Source organism: Pan paniscus, chromosome 16, assembly GCF_029289425.2.
Source record: "Pan paniscus chromosome 16, NHGRI_mPanPan1-v2.0_pri, whole genome shotgun sequence".
NCBI lineage: Eukaryota > Metazoa > Chordata > Mammalia > Primates > Hominidae > Pan > Pan paniscus.
Genome location: NC_073265.2, coordinates 89,573,884 through 89,592,901, shown reverse-complemented (window position 1 = coordinate 89,592,901; position 19,018 = coordinate 89,573,884). Strand labels below are relative to the sequence as shown.

The following is a 19,018-nucleotide window of genomic DNA, read 5'->3' as shown; positions in this document are numbered from 1 at the left end:
ATGACACAGCTACCAATCTCCTATTCTGTGCCTCTTCTTCCCAGGTACAGACATTGTTTTCCTTCGGGAGAGATGTGGCTGATTCTAGATTCAGGGGTAATGGGCATGCCTGGATCATGGCCTTCATCATTCTCTTCCTGGGGAGAGCTTTGGGTCCTCCAAAGGCCCAGAAGTCTAGTGAACCTGGCTGATGCCCAGTAAATGTCTGCCCCGCTGACTATTTTCCATATCTCCTTCCAAGAGCACCTTCTGGTGTTCTTCCCTCTATTTTCTTGACCATAGCCCCCAGCAGGCATAAGATCTATGTCGTGGAGCCAATATTTCTACAGTGATGATTCTAGAAACCAGTCTGTTCTGAAAGCTTTCACCATTTCTCAGGAGCAATGAGAGAAATAAGCATACGTTTTTATTCATTTTAAAGATGTCTCCTTTATTTGAGACTATGTCTCTTCTGTATTTTTAGTGTTAAGGTGTATTCTGGGGGAGCAGTATGGTTGGGGCCGGGCACAGTGGCTCACACCTGTAATCCCAGCACTTTGGGAGGCTGAGGCAGGTGGATCACTTAAGGTCAGGAGTTCGAGACCAGCCTGACCAACATGGTGAAACCCGTCTCTACTAAAAATACAAAAATTAGTCAGGCGTGGTGGCGCATGGCTGTAAACCCGACTACTCAGGAGGCTGAGGCAGGAAAATCGCTTGAACCTGGGAGGTGGAGGTTGCAATGAGCCGAGATCGTGCCATTGCGCTCCAGCCTGGGTGACAAGAGCGAAACTCCATCTCAAAAAATAAAGAAGATAGTGGCTGTTTTTTAGTATGTGTGTGCTTATTGTCCCTATCCGTCACATTCATTCTTGCTGCTTCCAGGCCACATCTGGGCCATGTCCTCTGGAAGAAAAGTCGTGACTGAGTAGAAGATGAATGGGAGGGATTGAACATCTGCCACACAAACTCTTTTGGCCAAAAGAAGAGAAAACTTAAAGGGGAACAAAAGAACTGTCTTCACATATTTAAGAAGGCCTCTGGGTTAGTTACTCCAAAGACCAGAACTAGGAGAAATGAACTAGGAGAAATGTGTAGAATTTAGCTCAATTCTCTTCGTGCTGAGTGTGGCCAGGTGCTGAGATGGGAGGCTCATGGCCACCCTGCAGGAGTTCTCCATCTCCTACCAAGGAGACAATGACAGCAATGATAGCTAAGAGTTACATTTACACGGGCTTCAGGTGTGCCAGACACTGTTGTAAGCAGTTTAGTGACAATGTGCCACTTGTCCTCACAACTGCACCCCAAGGGAGTCACTGTGGCTCCCATCCCTGCCATGCGAGCCATGGATCCAAGAAGGGCTTCACTGGAGTTAGGCCCCAGCAGCCTGAGGATAGAGTGATGATTCTGCCAAGAGGATTGGAACTTAGCTCCAGAGGAAGTGCTCTGGGACAAGGAGGGACAACCTGGGGTGGAGGGAGGAGCCCAGGTGGCTCTGTCTTCTCAGCGCCAGAGATGCCGGCGCCACCCCAGTTGGTTCAGACCAGTGCCGTCCTCACCGGGACTGCCGTAGGAGCCTCCTCTCTGGTCTCCCTGCCGCTGCTTCTGCCCACTATAAACTGGTATCCACACCGAGCCAGTGGTCCTCTCAGAGCCGAAAGGAACATGTCACTCCTCTCTCAAAACCCTCCAGTACTCCATCTTATTTGAACAAGAGCCACCAGTGCCAGCCAGGCCCTAGGTATCTCACCCTTCTGCCTCCCAAATCCCATCCTTTCCCCTCGCTCTCCCCTTCCTCACTCCGCCTCCACCCCGCCAGCGTGCCCCTCCACCAGGGCCTTTGCACCCCTGTGACCTCTGCCTTGGAAGCCTTTTCCCACGTAGCCACGGGGCTCACTTCCTCCCAGGCTCTCCTGAGATGTCCGCTTCCCAGCGAGGCCTTCCCTGCATCCTGCTGTAAGATAAAACCCCACCCACTCCCTGTTCTGCTCATGCTGCTTGACTTGTCTCTAGAGCACTTGTGACTGTGTGTTACGGTCTCTAATCTCATCTAGTATATTTGTTATAGATGCTATGGTGGTATATATGGTTCAGTGGCTATATATGGTCTGCCTCCCTCAGAATGTAAGCTTCAGAGGGCAGGGACTTTGCTTCACTCACTGCTTCCTCATCAGAACCTAGAAGGTGCCTGGCACATGGGAGGCCCTCGATAAATCTGCAGTGCCTGGATGGGCAGATGAGCCACTCAGCTGGGACCGGAAAGCGAGAGACAGCTGGCACCGTCCAGTACCCGTTCAAAGGATCCTGCCAGTGGGCAAAAGCGGTAGACATTGCTCAACAGTGGGATGGCCCGGCATGGCATGATCAGACTTGGTTTGGGGCGGGATTCAGGACTGTTTTTGACTAATGAGGAGGAACTGAGTGCCTGTCAGACCTGGCAGTGCACAGGTCAAGCTGCTTTGTCAGGTGGCGAACTCTTGGAAGCGAGGAGTTTATGAGGCAGGACAAGAAAGGGCAAAGCCAGTTGGCTCATCCAGAAAGCAAGCAGGGGAGATCCCTTAGTGTTCCCAAAAGGGCACTGGAAGCCCTTTGAGTGTCATGAGGAAGCATGATTCCCAAGCTGCTCAGCTGCTTTCCAGCGCCCTGAGGCCAACAGAGACGCCTAATGCATCGGATCATCAGGCTATCAGGCAGGGACCTGAAGTTTTATTTTTTGTTTTTATTTTTTGGGGGACAGAGTCTCACTCTGTCACCCAGGCTGGAGTGCAGTGGCACGATCTTGGCTCACTGCAACCTCCACCCCCTGGGTTCAAGCGATTCTCCTGCCTCAGCCTCCTGAGTAGCTGGGACTACAGGTGTGCACCACCACGCCTGGATAATTTTTTGTATTTTTAGTAGAGACGGGGTTTCACCACGTTGGCCAGGCTGGTCTCGAACTCCTGACCTCAAGTGATCCACCCGCCTCAGCCTCCCAAAGTGCTGGGATGACAGGCGTGAGCCACCGCCCACAGTGCTGGGATGACAGGCGTGAGCCACCGCCCACAGTGCTGGGATGACAGGCGTGAGCCACCGCCCAGCCTGAGCCAGAGTTTTAGAAGAACAGTTTCAGACGCCAACCTCAACAGCCTCTGTCTTCCCACGGCCCACAACGTGCCACTCGCAGGCACCACAGCCGTCTCCGGAGGGCCCAGGCTCTGGAAAGCAGGGAGGGCCTAGTTCTGGTTAATCAAGCTGGGACTGATGTGGGCTGGGGGGTTCTTTGTCAATGGCTGTATCAATCCCCTGTTGCCGCAGCAACAAACAGCTGCAACATCTCCGTCACTGACAGTAGCGCAGGCGGTAGTGATGCGGACTGTCCGTAGGGACATTCCCTGTACTGGGACTGTTCTCCCAGCAGAGGGTAAGAAGCAAAGAGAATCAGAGCCAAACCACATAACCACATTCAGAGCTTCTGCCGGGACGCAGCCAGCATCCTCTTCACTCACACCCTGTCGAAAGAAGCAGGTCCTATGACAACAAGCAGATACGTCATTCCCCACAGGGAGGCCGTGACCAGATCATTCCGTCTGCCGTAGGGGTGTTGGTTGCAGAAAGATGTCTGTGCTGAGGAGACCACCCAACCAGAGGACCACTCAAGTCACTCCCTCTGTGCCGATACTCTGAGTTATGTCCAGGGTTGGCTGAAAAGCTTCCTGACTCTGCCTCCCTCTCTCCCACCACAGGGCAGCAATTCCACGATCCGGCCGGAAGGCCCTCCGGAGAGGCTGGCCTCTCACCCCAGTCGTTCTCTCTCTCTTTCCTCCCGTCTGGCAGGTGGGTGGCCGGCCCGTGGAGCCCCTGCTCGGCGACCTGTGAGAAAGGCTTCCAGCATCGGGAGGTGACCTGCGTGTACCAGCTGCAGAACGGCACACATGTCGCTACACGGCCCCTCTACTGCCCGGGCCCCCGGCCGGCGGCAGTGCAGAGCTGTGACGGCCAGGACTGCCTGTCCATCTGGGAGGCGTCTGAGTGGTCACAGGTGGGTGCCTGGGCTTGCCGCCAGGACTCAGCCACAGGGACTCCAACACGGTGCATGGTATTGGTGACATTCTGGTGCCTCCCAGCCCTCGCTCGCCCCCCGGTCAGCTTGAAGTTGTGTTACAGCTCATGTGTTCTTAATTTCCACCTCAGATAACAGCCTGGCTGCGGAAACACAGATACCACGTCTCTGATGATGTACGTGTCAACACCACAGTGAAGGACTGTTTGATCCCATTTCCTATGAAAATTCTCACATCAAGATAGGATAGACAGATACTGACCGACTTTTTAATCTCCTTTGGGTGTATTTAACTGTGGTGTGCTCAGGCTGGGAAGGTGGTTTCAAAGGTTTGCCTTTAATCCTCCAGCAGTCTTTGTAGATTACGAGAGTCAGATGCCAGGAGGGACAGCTGTTAGTGTGCAAGTTGGAGTTACAAATCTCATGCCATAAAATGTTTTGCAAAGAAGTGGATTAAGCCTTAAGTCTTGACTTTGAAGGTTGGTCCTGGGAGTACAATTTTATCTCTGGTGATGTCATCCTTCAGGGCTTTGCATTGACTTTGTGTTAATGATTTTGACTGTTTGGCTATAAAACTACAAAAAAAAAAAAATTAGCTGAATAAAGGGCAGGCTTCCCTCAGGTCTTCCACCAGCGTAGTCTAGAAAACTCAGAGACGCTCATCCAAGACACTCTTTAGTGTGGAAAATATTTTTAAAGTTCCCTCTATTGCCAAACAGTTGGAATTATTTTGAATAAAAAAGTATTCAGCCCATTTTTAATGAAGGAAAAGTCTGCCATTGGCTGCTCTAAAACAAAGGTTAATTTTCAAACAGATCTTGGCATGTATTTGTTTATAGATCAGGATTTTTAGTCCTACATTTTATGATATTTTAGGAAAAGAGAGTTTGAGATTTTGTTGTTTGATTTTTTTTTTCTTTATCTATGCTTACGTTTGTCAGTTTAACATCAGAGGGATTTTTTTTGGCCCCTTGCTGGGAGGGTTGAGGCAGGTGTTCAGTCCCCTCCCCTTTCCAGTACTTTAGGTGAGCCTTTGGGTTTTAATTGCCTGGCTCTTGATCGAAGTAAGACTTGTGCTTTGATCAGATCAAAACCATAAATTTTCCACTCAGGGGTAAAATCCTGTCTCTACTAAATACAAAAAATTAGCCGGGCATGGTGGCGCATGCCTGTAATCCCAGCTACTTGGGCGGTTGAGGCATGAGAATTGCTTGAACCTGGGAGGTAGAGGTTGCAGTGAGCCGAGATTGTGCCATTGCACTTCAGCCTGGACAACAAGAACGAAACTCTGTCTCAAAAAAAAAAAAAAAAATCCACTCAGACTCTTTTTATGGGGGAAAACAATGCTTCCCCACCAAGTCTGACATCATCAATTATTACAGCACTGAAGATCTCTACGTTTGGAAAATGTGAGACAATGGGAGCAAGATTTAAAGAAATTTCTCTGTGTCTGTATCTATGGGCACACCTAATCCTAATCCCGAACGAGCACCACACCAGTCAGCCTAACTCTGGCTTAGCCCAGGCTTGAGCAAAATGCTTCCTTCTGAACATTTAACTTGGAATCAAATCATTCCCCATGGGAAGCTCGCGAAGCTGGTACTTCTGCCGCTTCCCACGTGCTGAAGTCCCAAAGTGAGACTGTCTTCCGCTGGAAGCAGATGGGTTTCAGTTTCTCAAGGGAGAGTTTTCATTAACGTAGTCGCTTTTATCCAACCAGCTGTGTTGATTGCTCTCGCTACCTACTCCCCAGCTTCTTCCCGACTTTATTAGAAGAAGGATCAAATATCCAGAAGGAAGGAAAAGGTAGTGCGTTTCTCCTGTCCTCAGCTTGCAGGCCCCGCCCCTGATGGGAAGCAAAGAGAGAGACCGAAGGGCACCCTCCTAGGCCCCTTTGGAGCTGGAGCCGTCCTCAGCAGCCTGCAGCACTGCTCAGACAAAGGCTTCAAGAGAATGGGTTGCTGGTCAGAGTTTGGTTAAGGGTCAGGGTTTGGTTAAGAAACAGGCTGGACATTCAGAGCTTGAAATTCAAGGGGAGGAGGTGAGCAATGCAAAATAGAGGCCAGGCAAGAGTGAACTTAGGCAGAAATGGTGCATGGGTTCCTGGTTGCAGAGGAGCAAGTTGTGTGGATGCTGGTGCCAGGGGTAGCCCACAAGTCAGACAGTGAGGACAGAGTTGCTGAAATGGTCAGGAAACCTTGCCACGCAGAGAAGCAAGGGGTAGCCCTGCAGTGCAGTGCCCCAGGCCTCCTGCCCAAGCTCCTGCATGTAAAGCCCACTGCAATCAGCCTCCTACCCCTGCTCCTGCATGCAAAGCCCACCATGGACTGACCCCTGGCATCCAGGGACCCTTTAAACCAGCTCTACACTCCACACACAGCTACTCTCCCCACTCCCTGCAGGGGACATTGCAGCCAGTTCTGAAGCATGTGCATTTCCAACCAGCCTTAATTAGCCTTGAAAGAAAACCCCATGGGATCTTTAGACAAAGAGCTGAATTGAATTCGTAAGAAAGAGCGGCGAGGCGCGACGGCTCACACCTGTAATCCCAGCACTTTGGGAGGCTGAGTCGGGTGGATCACGAGTCAGGAGATTGAGACCATCCTGGCTAACATGGTGAAACCCTGTCACTACTAAAAATACAAAAATCAGCCAGGCATGGTGGTGGGCACCTGTAATCCCAGCTACTCAGGAGGCTGAGGCAGGAGAATTGCTTGAACCTGGGAGATGGAGGTTGCAGTGAGCCGATATTGCACCACTGCACTCCAGCCTGGGTGACAGAGCGAGACTCCGTCTCAAAATAAAAAATAAAAAAAGAGAAAGCTAGATCATATCTTGGGATAAATGTCAATAACAAATATCAGGAATAACATTTGTCATTTATGTACCTTTTTTCCAGTGGACACAGTGGGATTTTTTTTTTTTTTTTAAGAGATTGGGGTCTGTATGTTTCCCAGGCTGGTCTTGAACTCCTGGCCTCGAGTGATCACTCAGCCTCCCAAAGTGCTGGGATTATGGGTGTGAACTACTGCATTTGGCCTAGAACTTTTTAAAGTTGAGTTTGTTATAACTCAAGAAAGTCACTGCTGTTGCCTGCCATATTTGTGGTAAACTGAGCAAGTATGAAACCGCCTTGGCAGAATCCAGCCTTCTGCACACCATCTTTCCAAGTTATGTGTTTACGCCTGTGTCAGGGACAGGGCTCCCAGGGCCAACTTGTTTGTGAGTTTTGTCCTCCCGAGGCTGTGGGTCAGCTCGGCCTGGGCTTCCTTCTGCTTTGCTTTTGGAGATGGTAAGTTCTCCTGCCAGCCCGGGCACTGTCCCTCCCCAAGTTCTGTGGTGGGCGTGTCAGGAGCAGGCTCCAGACGCACTCCAGAGTGCCTGTCCGCTGTGTTGACACCCTGTCATGCCCTCTGTCTCTTCGCTCCTTCTTGCTGCTGGGAATCCTGAACTCTTGAGGGCAGGCACATCATTCATCACCCCCAGGCCCTGCCCAGGTCCCATCCCCACTGCCCCTTGCCAGGTCTCCTGCAAGTAAGTAAACTACCACAGGGGCCATGCGTCTGTCACCATTCTTGGTGTCTGCATTCAGACATTCACTGGAGCTCTCTGCAAAGGCTTTCCACCTGCCTCATGAGAAAGTCACCTGTGGCTTTTCCTTCCTTCTGCCTCCTCCTCCTCCTTCTCCCGGCTGGATCGAGGAGTTTGTCCCAGGCTGGTCCAAGCACAGCACGTGCACCTGGAGGCCAGCTGGGAAGATCTGGGGCCTGGGACTCAGCTTTAGGGCCTCACCTTGCCCCGGCTGGCACCTGTTCACTGCCCCATTCATGGCTCCGTCACACACCTGCCCTTCGAGCTCACGTATTGCCCCACTCATGGCTCCATCACACACCTGCCCTTCAAGCTCACGTATTGCCTTGAGCTTTTGGACCTGACAAGTGGCCACTGAATTCCACTCCCCTCACGTGACCTTATGAGTACCCCAGGTTCTTCCCACTCCTGATCCCTAGGTCCCTTCCACAACACTGGCCCCTCGGCCGGGGCCCCGGCTGGGACCACGTGCATAAGACCCTGCAGACCAGGAGCTTTTTGAGGGCAGAAGTGTGGGTTTTCATCTCTGCATCATCCCCACACCGCACCTGGCACATTGGAGGGAGTCAATAGCTGTTGATGGCCTTGAATCGAATTGGAACTGGGTTAAATATTTGAATGGTGTCTTGCAGTGCTCTGCCAGCTGTGGTAAAGGGGTGCGGAGACGGACCGTGGCGTGCACCAACTCACAAGGGAAATGCGACGCATCCACGAGGCCGAGAGCCGAGGAGGCCTGCGAGGACTACTCAGGCTGCTACGAGTGGAAAACCGGGGACTGGTCTACGGTGAGAGCAGCCTGCTGGCATTTCTCTCCGTGCCGCAGTGCAGGGGGCTCGAGGGTCGGGAACTCAGCTCTTGTGACGGGTCCCAATTCTACACGGCAGTCCCAGGGTAACTAGGCAAATTCATTTTCCTTCCACCCGCTGCAACTACCCGAGACCCCGTGTGCTTCCTCCCCTGCTTCTCCCACAGGCCGCACCAGCACTGCCCCTTGGGGCTCACTGGGAGAACCCCACTGCTTCACGTGCATGCAGGAGGAACCCGAAACGCAGCCCAAGGCAGGACGCGGGTGCCCGGGATGCCAGGCTTGCCATGCTGTGCGGTGTGCTGGCAGGCCCCAGCCTCCTGCCATGGGGACACTTGGGGCAAACATCACTTCCATTCACTCCCAGGACCCCTGGGCAAGGGCCTGGAGATGCGGGGACAGACAGGGCAGGGGGCCTTGGGGTGGTGGCAGGGAGGAGTATCACAGAACCGCCGGGTCAGCACTCTCAAGAGCAAGGGTGAATAAAGGGCCACTGAATGTTTCTCCAGGTAAGAAAATGCTTTGTTGTTTAACTCCTCTTTTATTCATTCATCTGATATATCTGAATGATTCCTGTTTTCTGGGGACCAAGGTGAGCACCACTGCCACCTGTAAGAACCTTCTAGTGGGTTTTCTAGAGTCTTCTCACAAAATCTGTACCACTCCTCCTGTAAGCATAGACCGTGTTTGTCCTTCTGTATGGTCTTAGCAACTGAAAAACTCCTGCTTGCTTCTCCTGATAGCTCTTCCCTCAAAGATTGCCAACTGCTGACCTAGAGCCATTGGTTTTTGCTCAGCCTGCAGAATATCTTAAACATGTTGGAATTAGTGGCTAGCATTTTTTTTTTAAGTTCTGAGGTACATGTGCAGAATGTGCAGGTTTGTTACACGGGTATACATGTGTCATGGTGGTTTGCTGCGCCCATCAACCCATCATCTAGGTTTTAAGCCCCAGATGCATTAGGTATTTGTCCTAATGTACTGCTTCCCCTAGCCCCCCAACCCCACGACAGTCCCTGGTGTGTGATGTTCCCTTCCCTGTGCCCATATGTTCTCATTGTTCACCTCCCACTTATGAGTGAGAACATACAGTGTTTGGTTTTCTGTTCCTGTGTTAGTTTGCTGAGGATGATGGTTTCCAGCTTCATCCATGTCCCTGCAAAGGACATGAACTCATCCTTTTTTTGTGGCTGCATAGTATTCCGTGGTGTATATGTGCCACATTTTCTTTATCCAGTCTATCATTGATGGATATTTGGGTTGGTTCCAAGTCTTTGCTATTGTCAACAGGGCCGCAGTAAACGTATGTGTGCACGTGTCTTTATAGTGGAATGGTTTATAATCCTTTGGGTATATACCCAGTAAAGGGATTGCTGGGTCAAATGGTATTTCTGGTTCTAGGTCCTTGAGGAATCACCACACTGTCTTCCACAATGGTTGAACTAATTTATATTCCCCATGAACAGTGTAAAAGCATTCCTATTTTTCCACATCCTCTCTAGCATCTGTTGTTTCCTGACTTTTTAATGATCACCATTCTAACTGGCATGAGATGGTATCTCATTGTGGTTTTGATTTGCATTTCTCTAATGACCAGTGATGATGAGCTTTTTTTCATATGTTTATTGGCTGCATAAATGTCTTCTTTTGAGAAGTGTCTGTTCATATCCTTCACCCACTTTTTGATGGGGTGGTTTGGTTTTTTCTTGTAAATTTGTTTAAGTTCTTTGTAGATTCTGGATATTAGCCTTTGGTCAGATGGATAGATCGCAAAAATTTTTCCCATTCTGTAGGTTGCCTGTTCACTCTGATGCTAGTTTCTTTTGCTGTGCAGAAGCTCTTTAGTTTAATTAGATCCCATTTGTCAATTTTGGCTTTTGCTGTCCTTGCTTTTGGTGTTTTAGTCACAAAGTCTTTGACCATGCCTATGTCCTGAATGGTATTGCCTAGGTTTTCTTCTAGGGTTTTCATGGTTTTAGGTCTTAGGTTTAAGTCTTTAATCCATCTTGAGTTAATTTTTGTACAAGGTGTAAGGAAAGGGTCCAGTTTTAGTTTTCTACATATGGCTAGCCAGTTTTCCCAACACCGCATATTAAATAGGGAATCCTTTCCCCATTGCTTGTTTTTGTCAGGGTTGTCAAAGATCAGATGGTTGTAGATGTGTGGCATTATTTCTGAAATTTCATTTGAAAATTTAGGTTTTGGCTTCGCTATGAAAATGTGGCAACATGGCTCAGGCAGGTAATTTTGCTTCTGCCTGTGCTTTACAGAAGGAAAAATGGGTTTTCCATTGGAAGGCAAAATTTATCAGAATCTGATCCCTGCAGAAATGCTACCACCTTCCCATCAGCCCAAGTCAGAACACAAAGTTCCCCAAACCCTTTGAGTAAAAAAAAAAAAAAAAAAAGCCAAATTTCCCAATTCCCAGTTTGCCTGGTAGTGCTAAGGTACCCTATTATTCTGGATTAACAGTGAATTTGAGAAGGACCTAAAACACCTCCTTCCTATTTACTCCCTGGTCAAAACATCTGACCAACGCAATAGAACTGAGGCTGTCAGTCCAGTTTCCCCAAAACCAAACAGGGACATCACACAGTTACTTGGATGTTAATAAAGCTTAGTATGGAGCTGCCAGGATGTATCTTACACTGGCAGAGAAACTTAACCTCAGAGCTCCCACAAAAGATATGTGTGCTTTGGCTGGGCGTGGTGGCTCACACCTGTAGTCCCAGCACTTTGGGGGGCCAAGGCAGGATTGCTTGAGCCCAGAAGTTCCAGACCAGCCTGGGAAACATAGGGATACCCTGTCTCTACAAAAAAAAAAAAAAAAAAAAATCAAAAAAATAGCTGGGCGTGGTGGCGCATGCCCATAGTCTTAGCTACTTAGGAGGCTGAGGCGGGAGGATCACTTGAGCCAGGGAAGTCGAGGCTACAGTGAGCCATTATTGCACCACTGCACTCCAGCTCAGTCAAGAGAGCGAAACCCCATCTGAAAAGAAAGAAAGAAAGATGCACTTCGAACCATGAGAACTTGAACTCACACAAGGGGCTGATTTACAGCTCTGACTCTACTTGTGTGCCTTAACCTCTCTTTATCTCTGAAATGGAATCATAAACACTGACCCTGCCTGTTTCTCAGAGATGCTTAGAGGTTTCAAGACGCTAATATATATGTCTAAGTACTTGGACAACTAAACCCATTTCATTTCATTGCCCAAAATCCACCACCCAATGTTCACATGGTTCTGGGGCCCATTCTGATCTGACCTAACCTTGTCTCATCAGTAGGGCTTCCGGCCTTTTATAGACAACACTGAGAAATTCTCTGTCCAAGCACATCCAGACCTAGCTTGAAAACGGTCACTGATCCTAGCCCAAAGACTGTAGGTGGGCTACCAGCAGACCAGGTTCTGATCCATAAGTAACACACTGGCAGATGTTCGGGATCATCTGAAGAACTGATGATTACCTCATGCCTACATGGTTACCGAGAGTCCAGAAGGTGTAGAAGGGGAAGCTGCCCAGCACAGTAACAGGCAGAATAGCATTGTTTGGACACTGAGTGTTCAGATGTGAACTGGAATAAAGCTGTCATTGTCTTCAGGGAATTGGAAGGGTCCTAGCGGTCACGCCCTAAATGCAGCCTATACTATTGTTGGCGCCTGTGCCCACAGGGGTCCGGGGCAGGAGTGGAGGCAAGAAGTGGTCAGTTCTAGGCCTGGGCCACACCTGCCCATCTGGGGTTGGGGCACCTAGCACTGCTTTCCTTTTTGTGGGGTACCCCTGTGCCTCATGTCACTGGTCCCCTCCAGCCAAGGTTGTCACCCCTGCTGCACAGAAGAGGGAACAGAGGCTCAGAGCAGTTCCCTGACTCGCCCACACCCCCCGGCAGAGTCCAAGCTCCTGGACCCAGTTCTGTGCTCAGGCTACTTGGTGGAAACCAAGCAAGAAGGGATTGGGTCGGCGAGCTGAGGGGCATCCTGTAGATGGTCTTTGGGCTCCAGGGCCTGGCTGTCCTCAGCATCACCATTCCTGTTCTGAGGACTCGCTGGACACTTTTGCTTTCGTATGTACCTTGACCTTCCTGGTACAAGGAGGTGCAAAACAACCAAAACATGAATGGGAATAACATGTGGGACACTCAGCAGCCCTGCCCAAGACCTGGTGCTCATGCAACACGTGGCTCACTCAGCCCATGAGCCTTCCCTCCTCTGCTGTTTGGGGTCCCTCCCTGGCCAAGGACACTGTGCAGGTTTCCCCAGACAGGACCTTCAGCCTTCCGGGAATGCCTGTCAGGTAAGATGGAGCCTTTTGCCTGGCCGTCCTCTCTTCACCAGCCATGCTGTGAAGAACACTTCCAGGCTTTCAGAAGAGTGAGGTATTGGAGTCACTGTGTCCACTTTTCCCACAGCCCATTTGACAAGCTGTCCCTGCAGTAAGAACAAAAGGAATTTGTGGGATGTGAGGGCCTCCGTGACATCTTGGTTGCTGTATTAATCTACTTTGCATTGCTGTGAAGGAATGCCTGAGACTGGATCATTGATAAAGAGGTTTATTTGGCTCATGGTTCTGCAGACTGTATAGGAAGCACCATGCTGGCATCTGCTTCTGGGGAGGCCTCAGGAGGCTTTTACTTGCAGTAGAAGGTGGAGCTGGCATGTCATATGGTGAAAGAGGGAGAGAGAGGGCAGAGGCCCCAGACTTTTTTAAACAACCAGCTCTTGGTGAACTAACAGAGCAAGAACCCACTCATGACCATGGGAAGGACATCAAGCCATTCCTGAGGGACCCGTGCGCGTGACCCAAACACCTCCCACCAGGCCCCACCTCCAACGTTGGGAGGCACATTTCGGCATGAGATTTGGCGGGACAAACACCCAAACTGTATCAGCCACTGTCTGGAGCTGGCGTCAGATGGCATCCCATTGTGTGCACCGAGCTGTTATGGAGAGGTCTTAGCCAGGGCCCCCAGCCAGAGCCTGAGCCTGAGGCTGAGCTGGGGGAAGGTTGGTTTTACCAAGCAGAGAGGGCCTGCAGGGACATTAAACTGGAGTTGGCACCATGTGTGTGTATGGCGTACCAGGAGCATGCCGGTGGGGGCTGCATAGACATGAACCAAGAGACCCTGACCCCAACTGTGGACCTCCTGCTGCCATCACCCAGGAGAGTTGGGGGCTGGGCACCTCCCCACCACCACCACCTGCCCCTCACTACCCTCTCCCCAGATAGAGAAACTTGCCCGTTTTTCCCTCTCTGCCTTCTCTGGAGAAGTGGGAAGAATACATTTCCCTAGGGTGGTGGTGGGGACCCCATGTCCTTACTCCCTGGAGACCAGACCTCTCTAATTAGATTCCATGGGATGAGGCTTCCCGAGCGTTTTTGTCTGATTCGGACTGTTTGGGTTTGCCGTATGGTTTATGTGTCATCTTTGCTGTCCAGCTTGCAGATGGCGCCATGGTTGCACCCATGGGTTCCACTGCCTTTTTAAACCAGTCACCCAGGGCTTCCTTCCTGTAACCAGCCACCAAACCTCATCATGTGCTGGCATTTGAAAGCAGCAGACAAAGTGCCCAAAAGGAAAGCAGAGAGAAGGCTGAACACTATCCGTGTATCACTGTAGTTGTGGAAGGTTGTTAATGTAACCAGTTGTCCAGTTTCTACGTCTTGGGAGGCAAACACCGCAGCAGCAGCAGCATGCTGGCTAAGCAGGTGTTCCGCTCACTGTGTTAAGCAGGTGTTCCGCTCACTGTGTTGCAATAGAGGGAGCTCAAAGGGGGAATCTTCCAGCAGATGGAAGCTTTGATATCCCCATCCAAGCAGTCTCCTCTCACTTCACCCCAAGGTGCTGTTGAGAAAGATGAGACTGTTTCCAAGGAGGTGAGGAACGGGCCAGTCCAAGAGCATGCTGCAGGTGCTAGCTGGGGGAGGACACCCAGGGATGGCTGAGCACTCCTGCCACTCAGAGCCTTGGGGAGGTGGGCAGGCCCCTAGGGAAGATGGAGCCCCTCTCTCCCTGCCCCTAGCCCTCATCCTGACCTTGGCCAGCAGCCAAACACTAACCAGGGTTGTGTATGAGGGACACACATCACGTTCCCATCCCTGCCTAGGGCACTCCTATCACTCTGGTATGTTTGAAAAATGACCTGCAGCTGCCTTCCCACCGGGGATAGTAGCTCTTTCCAGAAAACAATGCTGATCATTGTTTTCACCCACTGAATGCCAGGTCTATGTATTCCACTCTGGGGGTGGCGGGCCCTTAAAATTGGGGAGGAGGAAATCTCATTTCTTTCTAGATAGCATGACTTCTGAGCATTAATCACCACTGAAATGATGGGATGTTTCCAATGAAAAACACATTCTGGAGGGATTATAATGGATGATGTTTTTAAAGAAAACCATGACTTAACAGACCAAGGGAAGAGAACGGTGTTCCCTTATACTGAAAAGAAGAAAGTGGTCGTTGACCCCCTGGTGCCAGTGGAAGGGGCTGATCTGACTTGCAAGGCCTCTGAGCACCCTCACAGCCCAAGCCAGCCTTCTTTCTGTGTGTGATGTGGAGATAGCAGTGCCTCAGAGGCCTTTCAAATCAAATGATGCAGTACATGTTCAAGGATCTGTGTTCTCTGAGCCCTAGGAGGAAGTCAGGGAGAACCAGTCTGAGGTCAAGTTCATGTGTATTTTGCTATGTCTGTGTGCTCCCCAGAAACCCAGCTGTTAGATGCCTTTCTGTGTTCTAGGCAAGGAGATACAGGCTTGAGTTCCATGGCCTTAGCAATGAATGAACCTTGTATCACGCGAGTGGGTAGTTACAGACAGTTTTCAATGTGGACACACCATCTCTGAGGCCTGCATTTGCTTTGGTGGGGCCTGAACCCCCCTGCCCCACCCTGCAAGGCCTGCCTGCCTGGCTGTGGCCCCCACTTGCTGTGGGCATGTGGCCAAGCCACTTCAGTTCAGCCGGCATTTCTGGAGTTGCTGTTCTATGCCAGACCCTGTGCTGGTGGTACAAGAGTGGACAATGACTCGGCCTAAAGGGAGACAGACAAGGAGCTGGCTATAGTGGCCCATGCTGAGTCCCACTGGGCAGGTATGAAGTCAGCACTGTGGGATCCAGACAGCCCCTGCCTGGGGAGCCACAGCTGGGGGTGGGTGCAGGTAGAGGGTAAGACTACTTTTATTGGGATCAATGGCATTGGCCCGTGACATTTGCCGTTGCTTTAGAATTTACAAAGCACGTTCCCTCAGGGTATCTCATTGGACCCTCACCCATCTGTCCCCATTTTACAGATGAGCAAGCTGAGGCTCAGAGTGGTGATATGGCTTTCTTCACAGTCATACAACTAGAAAATGGCAGGGCTGGTAATCCACCTTGGCTTCAAGTGCAAGATCATGTCAGAGGCTTAGATTCCGAATTTGAAACAAGAAGGAGCTGAGCTCTAAGATGCTCATGTGGTCGTTATTAAGTCAAGTATCTGTCTGCTCTCTCCCCAGCCCATGACGCCCATCACAATCTGCTCCCCCAAAGGCTTTGAGTCAGTCGTTTACACTTTAGTGTAAATCTCTTATCTCTCTAGGAGATCCTGCATGTTTAGCCTCCCCTTAATTGTGAAATTAAAAGTTGAGTCCTTATTGAAGAATATTTGACCGTCAAAAATCAAGTGCACAAGGAGGCACTGGGGACCCTGGGGCCCTTTTCTGGGACACATGAAACTGTGCCATGGCAGCAGCTAGCACTCTGCATCCAGATCAAGAGAGGCAGATCCTCCATTCACCATCACTCCCAGGAATGTGAGCAGCCTGTGAAAGGCAGTGACCAAAATTCAGTGCTTTTCTGGGCAGGGGCAAAAAGGAGCGGGGACAGACACTTCCTTGGTGTGGAACACCGTGTGTGAGTCCACAGAGCCCGCCGCTGGGCCATCCGTGCTTTACAGAGAGAAGTCTGAGACCTGGGCCGTGCTCACATGAGAGCAGTGAGCTTGCTGAAGAGCAGCAAGGTCCCAGGAAATTGCCAGGAGGGGTGGCCGCAGGGAAGTGAGGTGGGCCGCGGGGAAGTGAGGCGGGCCGCGGGGAAGTGAGGTGGGCCGCAGGGCCATGCCGAATGGTCCAAAGGCCAGTGCCTCCATCTCCTGGGTCCCCTGCCGTCCCTCCATTTGCTCAGTGTCCCTTGTCAAACCAGCCGCCTTTGCAGGGAGTGAGAGATCAGAGAGCGGGGAAGCCTGGTCATTCCATGCCCCGTCTCCACCACAGTCTAGGTTCTAATCACTGCCTGCATGTGGCTGGTAAGTCAGAAGACATCATCCCTAAGGAGTGCTTTTTTGTCATTGACCTCAGAGCAGGGCAGGTGGTTAAGACAACACAGGTTCACAACCCAGCCCCGCTGCTGTCCCCATCTCACCTTGTGTGGGCATCATCCGCCATCAGATGAGTTTGGGGGTAGCCCTCATAGGGCTGATTGAGGAGTGAATGGCATCCGAGCATAGCATTCACCCCAGTGCTGGCACAGGGAAATGCCCAGTAGGGGCTTTTGGTCATCGTTATTTTCACAATCACCATCTGGGGCAGTCATCAGCCTCATCTCTCATCAGAATCTCATTTCTTATATGGGCCTGTAAAATGTTCACGTATTCGAAGAACAGTCCCTCGAGTGTGCTTCAGGCCCCATAAATGGTGCATGCTGTGGTTGAGGCTTCAGGCCCCATAAACGGTGCGTTCCGTGGTTGGGTACCCACACGTGATGGCGGCATGGCCTGGGGCAGCTGTCTGACTGCAGCTTTTGCAGTGGGTGGTGGGAAGCAAAGTTACCCACAGGGAACAGCTCCAGCCCCAGGAAAGAGGATGAGAGCTGCCCGCAGTCTCCTCTGCGCTTCAGTCCCCAAGAGCTCTGGAGGCGACCCGGCCCCTGCAGGCCATCGGGGGTCACCTCAGCCTCCTGGTTACCTGGCTAGAAGGTCCCAGCCACAATATGCAGGTCAGCAGGCCGCGAATTCAGAGGAAGGAGGGACCCCTGAAGCTGAGACTGCCGGGAACAAAGCAGGCGTCGCAGGGGGTGTGGGAGGGGGTGTCTGTGAAGCATTTCCTGTTTCTCAGCGACGGGGTGTTTTCACTGTTGTCTAACACTCTGCTGTTTCAGGTTTCAACCGCTTCCGAGGTTTTCCTCGCTCATGCCAAGTCTCGGGGGGGAAACCTGTTCAAAATGCTTTTGAAGAGCTTTGACATTTCACCAGCCAAGCACCTTTTCAGTAGAAACTGCAGTTACTGTCAGGATTCTGTCAGTCTCTTTCTTTGCTATCTAAAACCAGCCTGAGGCAGGCTGGCCCCTCAGAGACTCACTCAGTGGGGACGGGGTGGATTCATTGTGCTTTGAGAGTTCAGCCTTGCATGATTTCACCCCATCTTGGGCTTGTGCTCACCCCAGACCCAGTGCGGGGAGACAGTGGGGGGCAGCCCTGCCTGGGCCACTCTGCAGGAAGCAGAGCGCGGGCGTGTGTAGTTGACATTCCTGGAGTGTTTTCCTCTTCCTGAGAGCTTTACAGCCTCCTCTCGCTAATTCTCAAAACATCCTGTTGGGATCTGGTGTTATTTACAGTTGTGATTTTACAGCTGGGAGAAGCTAGGGGAAGGGAATCCCGCTGTGGGGAAGGATGTCATCAGGGTAGGGGTGAGGGAGACCTGGTTCCTCCCCTGTTGGGGGTGGTACGGGCAGGTGGGGGGCAGGGGCAGGCTAGCTGTGTGGCTTGGAAAGACTTACATGGACGCTCTGAAACCTCACATTCTGCCTCTCTGAAAGGTGGCGCCGCATCCCCAGCAGACACCACTTATTGAGCACCTACTGTGTTCTGAGCTCTGGCCACGGCAGCTGTCAGTGTGAGGATGAACAAGCTCGTACATAAGCCCGGTCCCCCGTACACAGCAGACAGGCAGGAGGTGGGCCCTGCTGCGACGGTGACTGCCGTTACTATTATTATTAAAGAAGCTAGTAACGCTTGCACAATGTGTCAGTATCACGCTGCTCTGGGGAACCTCACACCTTTTCTCTTTTTGCCGGAAACTCTACCTAAAGGAAAATCTCTTTTACACAGTAACTTCATGAAATGATTTGCACAAAAAAAAAGCACATGAGTAAATCCAAATTGAACCTCTTTTTGCCCTTTGTGCATCAACAATTTTGTTACTGTTTTTCCAGTGACACCCCCTCCCTGCCTGGGAAGGGTGGTGGACAGATGCAGAGGCTGCCTCTCCACCGGGCAGCCAGCTCCGACGCACAGCTGTGGGCACCTGCTGGGGAGGGGGCTCCACTCACTTCAGGTTTCCCGGCAAGGAGCTTTTCAGCTAAATTTATTGCTGCCCCCATTTCTGTCTCAGTTACCTGAATCTTGGGAAGCCACATGAAATTGGATGTGATGAGCCCCTTGACAAAAGGACCAAACAAGACCAGATATGTTTTTTATAGATCTGTTTGCCTGGATAATTAAAGCCTGAAAAATGGCTTCACAGCGATGCTTGGGGCAAATTCGATGCTATCAGGAGACACTACAGTCTCCTCACTGTTCAATTAACGTTGAAGCCTCAGGGGAGGCCGACAGAGAAGGAATTCACCCCGTGGG

At 51.1% G+C, this 19,018-nt stretch overlaps 1 protein-coding gene across 2 annotated transcripts in view; it reads left to right on the top strand.

Moving 5' to 3' along the window:
- ADAMTS17 (ADAM metallopeptidase with thrombospondin type 1 motif 17) overlaps nt 1-19,018 on the top strand; it is a 376,073-nt gene that overhangs the window by 348,981 nt on the left and 8,074 nt on the right. For both annotated transcript variants that reach the window (XM_034939509.3, XM_034939508.3), the window contains 2 exons: nt 3,793-3,997; nt 8,242-8,394. In XM_034939509.3, the coding sequence (XP_034795400.1) occupies nt 3,793-3,997; nt 8,242-8,394 (358 nt within the window). The remainder of the gene's footprint in view (nt 1-3,792; nt 3,998-8,241; nt 8,395-19,018) is intronic.